This window comes from Vombatus ursinus, unplaced genomic scaffold (assembly GCF_900497805.2).
Source record: "Vombatus ursinus unplaced genomic scaffold, bare-nosed wombat genome assembly UNPS02009173.1, whole genome shotgun sequence".
Classification (NCBI taxonomy): Eukaryota; Metazoa; Chordata; class Mammalia; order Diprotodontia; family Vombatidae; genus Vombatus; species Vombatus ursinus.
Genome location: NW_020948951.1, coordinates 6,877,051 through 6,883,612, shown reverse-complemented (window position 1 = coordinate 6,883,612; position 6,562 = coordinate 6,877,051). Strand labels below are relative to the sequence as shown.

Sequence of the window (6,562 nt, the reverse complement as noted above, 5' to 3'; positions counted from 1 at the left end):
ACACACGAGACATACACATGAGAGACACGCAGGAGACATTCACCCAACACAAACCCCCTCCCACACTTTTAGTCAGCTTTACCCAGAACTGGACATCAATGAACAGGGAATGACAAAGGTCTCCTGACTTCACTCGAGGTCATCTCCTGTCTGTGGCAATGGCCTGAATTGCCTTCCAGACAGCTTCATTTCCTCCTTTGTCAAACGATGGGTCAGACAGGCTTTACAGGAGTTGGTTATGAAGTGCTTCCAAGAACCTCTGTGTGAAAGCAAGGGGAGGAGAGCACAAGAAGAGAGCCTCATTTAGTTAAGAGAAGCCTTGACAGTGACCAAAAGAGCCTGGATCTGAGATCCATCTCTACCCCCATCTTGTGTAGTGACCTCCAGCAAGTCATTCTCCTGCCTAGGCCTTAATTACCTAACCAATAAAAGGAGGAGGTTGAACTGATCACTAGATGGCCTTTAATGTCTCTTCTAGCTCAGATGTTCTGTGTTCTAATCTCATATCTAATGATATTAGAGCTATTTAACACAGAGATAGCATTAACAATGAGCCCCTTCCTTCCAGACCTCAGAGCTATTCCTTCCTTCACTGCTGCACCCAAACACATTCCAGTTCCCGATCCTTAAAAATCCTTCCCTTACTGATAAGGAAATGTTTTACACGATTGCACATGCATAAGCTATATCTGATTGTTTACCATAGTCTCCGGGAAGGGGGAGGGGAAGGAGGAAGGAAAGGATAGAATGTGGAACCCAAAACTTTTTTTTAAATGTTAAAAATTATTTTATCATGTAATTGGGGGGAAATGAAATATTTTATATTTAAAGAAATACAAAATAATTCAAACTAACCATTAGAAGAAATCTCTTAACCTTGCCCTCTCTTGGAGCTATCAGCCTATAACTCTCCTCCTTATTCACTGCAAAACTCACTCGATTGGGAGTCGAGACAAACTAGGTTCAAGTACCATCTCTGCCACTTCCTCCCTGTGTGACTTCGGGTAAGTCATTCCTCTTCTCTGGGTCTCAGCTGTCTCTGTCAAAGGGACCACATGATCTCTGAAGTCTCAGATTCTGATTACCCTAGAAAGAGTCCCCTACATCTGTTGCCTGCATTTGCTTCTCACTCATTTACTCCTCAACCCCTTGTAATCTGACTTCTAATTCTACCACTGTCCAGAAATTGTTTTTCCAAAGGTCACCAAGGTCTTTTAATTGGGAGGCAGCTAGGTGGTGCAGTGGACAGAGTGCTAGGATTGAAGTCAGGAAAACCTGAATTCAGAAACTTAGTAGTTGTATGACCCTGGATAATCTCTTTCAGCCTCAGTTTGCTCATTTGTAAAATGGGGATAATAATAATAGCGCCTATCTCACAGGGTTCTTGTGAGGGTCAGATGGGATAGCATATGTAAAGCATTTTGCAAATGTAGCTATTATTAGGATTATTGCTAAATTCTATAACTTTTTCTCAGTTCAAACTCTGCTTGAGCTCCCTGTAGCATGTTATACCACTGGCCCTCCCCATCTCCTTGGACACTCTTTCTTCCTTGGGCTCCCACAACACTGTCTTCCTATCCGTTTGGCTACTCCTCTACCTCTTCTGTTAGGTCACTGCCTTCCTCCCATCATCTAAGTGTGGGTGTTCCCCTAGGCTCTGGCCTCTGGCCTCATCCCTCATCTTTTTACAATCTCTCCCTTGGTGATTTGTCTCTTTCCCCAGAATAAATTTTCACCTTTAGGAAGATTTTGCCCCAGCTCCAAGTCTAAATCTCTAAATACTTGTTGGACATCTCTACTTACATGTTTGCCTCAATGGCCCCTTGATGTCCCAAACCTGAACTCATTATACTAACATGCCACTCCTACCAACTCCCCTATTTCTATTGATGGTACCGCCATCCTCCAAATCACTCAGATTCTTCCCTCTCCCTCTCCTCATATCTAATCAGCTGATTCTATTGCTCTCACCAAATTTCTGTTCTCTGGCCCCTTCCATTCACTCACACAACCACAACCTGAGCTGCATCTTCCATCACCTCTCACCTGGACTACTGCTATAGTATTCTTATTGGTTTCCCCATTGCCCATCTCTCCCTTCTCCAATCCACCCTCCATATAGCTATCAAAATAGTTTTCCTAATGCACAGGTGGGGCCATTCCATTCCCTTGATCAAAGACCTTTGAGGGCTCTCTATTGACTAGGGGATAAAAAGTAAAACAGTCTGGACCCCAAGACTTTCCACAATCTGGTTCCAACCTACCATTCCAGGCCCTTTTCACATGACTCCCCTCTGAGGATTCTAGCTCAGAATGGACCACTAGCTGTTACAGAATCGCAGAACCTGAGGTCTGGAAGGGACTCCATTGGCCATCCAGTTCAATCTACGAATGAGGGGAATGCCACTTTCACACACCCTGAACAGCAGCATTCCCTGAATTCAATATGCCATTTCATCAAGTCAGAGAAGAGACTTTAGAGACAGATCATCTAGTTCAATCCCTTCATTTTTACAGGTGAGGAAACTGAGGCCCAAAGAGGGGAGGCCATTTGCCTGATATCATACCAGTGAAAAGTGGCAGAGGCAGGGTTCAAGCTCAATCTACTGACTCCAAATTGAGCGCCCTCTTCACTATATCCTCCCATGGCTCCCAATCAATAAATTACCGCATTTCCTACTTTTGTGCATTGATTTGCATGGACTAGACCAAAACCTGGAACATATATCCTCATCTCCACCTGAAAAACTCCTTTTATTTCTCCAAGTATGGGCTCAAGTGCCACTTGATCAATGAAACTTCTCCTGTTCCACCTGTCCCCGCCCCCAGCTGTAAGGGCTCTTTCCCCCTCACATTTTCATGGAGCACACTGTCTGAATTTCTCTTTTGCCCCTTCAAAGTCTACCTTGTGTCCTATTTCTCTCTTCCTGTGGTCTCCTGTCCCCCCTACTCCAACCCTGTAGGCTGTAAGGCGTGTGTGGGGTCAGAAATGACATCATTTTGTCACCTTTAGATTTTCAGTGCCCAGCAAGGGCCTGATAATGTTGAAATGAACTCTATGTTCTAAAATCTCTTCCAGTTTTGACATTATCTAATCTATGTTCTAAGATGGAGGGTTTATAACCTGGGTTCTATAAGCTGGTTTTCTGTTTTTATATTTTGACAACCATATTTCAGCATAACTGGTTTCCTTTATAAACCCATGTATTTTATTTTACACATTTTAAAATGTTATTTTAAGAAGAGGTCAGGTTTAACCAGACTGCCAAAGGGGTCCATGACATAAAAATGGTTAAGAACCCCTTCTCTAGGGGATCAGAGGATCACCACCTCCACTTGCAACCATGGTAGGGATGGAGGCAGGGCAGGTCTATCCCAGAGTCAGTGACTTCTAGGAGGCAGAGCTCTAACCAGACACCAGTCTGGTTATCTATACTGGCCCAAATTCACCACATAATTCCTCCTTTATTGGCAAGAACTATCCTTTAAGGCACATAGAGCAAGTCCTTCACATTTGTGTGTGCAGTGGCAATGTTATTATTCCCACTTTACAGATGAAGAAACTGAAGCCAGAGAGGAAAAATCTCTCTCCCTCTCTGTCTCTCTCTGTGTGTCTCTCTCTCCCCAAGTTATCAGAATAGTGACTAAAACTCAGGCTGAATCCAAGGCCAATGATGTTTAAACAGTGCTCCTTATAAGTCACCTCTTAGAATTTGTGGTTAGAGGGGGAATTGGTGGGGAAGTGTGGGGTATGATGGGGAGGTGGATATGGTGTGTGCTTCAGAGGGTCAGGAACTGCCCTTTTTAGCCGTGTAGAAGGTACCATTCAGCTTATCACAGTGGTGCCCTCTTTCCCCAGACCTGGGTCCGAGAGGAGGAGCCTCTGACCGGGCTTTGAGCTCAGAGCTGGATTAACCAAGAAACAGGAGGAGTTGGGGGAGGATGTCCTTCCTGGACCTCAAGGTCTGTTCCTGGTACATGGTAAGGGAAGGTCACTTCCTTGAGGGAAAGTTCTGGGATGCTCACAGCTCCTGACTTTGACCCCACCAAGCCCTGATGTAATAATGAGCTTTCTCAGCACCTCCCCCAGCATTAAACTCCCCATTGGGCATGTGTTGGAGGAGACTTGGCATGTTCTCCTTCACAAGGTTCAGGGGAGGCCCCTACCCCCTCACAGACCATCTGCTTTCCTTGCTGAAACCTGAGGCTGATCTGAGGCATCTGATTGCAGCTGCCCGGCGCCCGCTTGGCTCCGGAAACTCAGGCCTCACCACCTGCCAGGCCGGAGACGGGTCTGGGCACCTGGTCGCCAGTGGGGCCTAGGCCACTGGGTTGGGGGAGTCAAAGGGAGGGAGGGAGGAGGAGAGAGTTGGTATGTGTCTCTGTGTGTATATAATGTTTGATCACGAAAGGTGAGTATATATATGTATATATATATACACACATATATACATGTATGTATGTATAAGTGTTTTCATATAAAGGATCTGTAATTTAGATCAAGAAGGGCCCTTAGAGATCACCTCCAACCCCTCTGTTTACAGATGAAGAAACTGAGGCTCAGAGACATGTAATAACTGAGCTGAAACCCCACAGGTAATAACCAGTAGAACCAGGATTCAAACTCAGTTCCTCTAATCCCAAATTGGGCTTTGGGCACTGCATACTGTGGGCTTTGGGCACTGCACAGAGACATCTATCTGAGGGTACAAGGCCCTTTACCTGGGGAGTGGGACTTGAGGAGGGAAAGGCCAGAGCAGTTCTGGGAAAAGGCCCAGCCCCAGCTTAGCTGACCTCCCTGTTGCTACGGCACATGGAGCCCTGACGCATGTCTCCCTTACTCGGGGCCTCAATCCATCCCAGAGCCTGCCCACATCGGCCGGCAGTGGCTCGTGCCAGATATCAATTACCTGCCGCAGTGTTTCCTGGGGACACTAATTAACTGTGGGTGCTTGATGAGGCCTCCTGGCTCATCCATTACTCACTGAAGGCTCCCGGCCTTTCTCCAAGGGCTAGGCAGTTTGCTTCCCAAAGGTCCCTGATGGAGGGGGTCGGGGTCCCGAACTAGCCCTAGCTTGTCTGTCTGCCACTTTCCCCTAACCCCATTTTGTCACCCCCTTCCCAAAGGACAGTCAGCCTCTCAGGAGCAACAACCCGGCCTTGTCCCAGCTGCCACACAAATTCACACAGCAGGAAAAGTCCTTAGAAATCATCTACCCTCCAGCCAAACAATTCTACTTACTGTTCCTCACATACAACATTACCTCCCACCTCTGAATCTTCGCACAGACTGTCCCTCCTGCTTGGCGCAGTAGTTAGAACACCAGGCCTAGAGTCAGGAAGACTCCTCTTCATGAGTTCAAATTTGACCTCAGACACTTACTTACTAGCTGTGTGACCCTGGGCAGGTCACTTAACCCTGTCTGCCTCAGTTTCCTCATCTGTAAAATGAGCTGAAGAAGGAAATGGCAAACCAATTCTAGGATCTTTGCCAAGAAAATCCCAAATGAGGTCATGAAGAGTCAGACACAGCTGAACAACTGTACCTTTATCTCTTGGAATGCCTCATTCCTTTCAAGGCTCAGTTCAGGTGCCATCTCTAACCAGTCTCTGATACTCCTAGGCTACTGTCCATGTACAGTGAGGCCTCCCCACCCTACTGTGTATTTATTTTGTTTTTACTTATTTTGGGGCATGTTGTTTTTGCTCCCCCACAGCAGAACTTGGAGGGCAAAGTCTATTTCGGTTTTGTCTTTGGATCTCCAGTGCCTGGCACAATAGTAGATCAATAAATACGTAGACTGAATTGAATCTAATTGAATCTGGTCCAACCCATTTTACAGATAGTACAACTCAGGTCCATTAAGGGTAAGAGACTCACCCAAGTTCCCAGAACCAGTCAGTCAGCTAAGGGAATCAGAAACCACTCAGAGCCAGTAGGCTCAGGTTCAATGCGTCCAGAGCTAGCAAATGGCTAGCTTTCATTGGGAAACTGTAGCAGAGGAAACCTAAGAAGAAGAGATACTTGCTACAATATACAATTAAGTACAACATTGTAGCAATAGATCCTCTCAGCCATGATGGGGCACACAGAACACAGCCTATAAGAAAGCTGGTCCTACAAGATGGAACGCACAATCAAAGGGCCAGGGGCCCTAAGAAGACTGAATGTTAGAGCTGGGAGAACCTTAAAACAAAGAGTGACCCGATCGGAAGGGGCCTGGGAACATAGAATGGCAGACATTATCAGAGGACATAAAGATTTTTAGTATAGGGGTTCCTAAACTTTAAGCCACAGACCCCTGGGGAGACCCCAGAGATATTACTAGGAGCTCTGTGACCCTGGACATGTCATTTAACCTCCGTCAGTCTCCATTTCCTTAATTGTAAAATGGGGATAATAATAGTACCTAACTCCCAGGGTTGTCCAGGGTTGTTGTGAGGATAAAAATGAGATATCTGTAAAGCTCTTAATACAGTTCCTGGCACATAATAGGTACTTAATAAATCTTTCCTTCCTTCCTTCCTTCCTTCCTTCCTTCCTTCCTTCCTTCCTTCCTTC

The 6,562-nt window shown here is 46.0% G+C and overlaps 1 protein-coding gene across 1 annotated transcript in view; it reads right to left on the bottom strand.

Moving 5' to 3' along the window:
- The window catches only part of SEMA6B (semaphorin 6B), a 42,955-nt gene that overhangs the window by 16,327 nt on the left and 20,066 nt on the right, over nucleotides 1–6,562 (bottom strand). Inside the window, exon 2 of the mRNA XM_027851000.1 lies at nucleotides 83–259. Coding sequence (XP_027706801.1) covers nucleotides 83–96 — 14 coding nt within the window. The 5' untranslated portion in view covers nucleotides 97–259. The remainder of the gene's footprint in view (nucleotides 1–82; nucleotides 260–6,562) is intronic.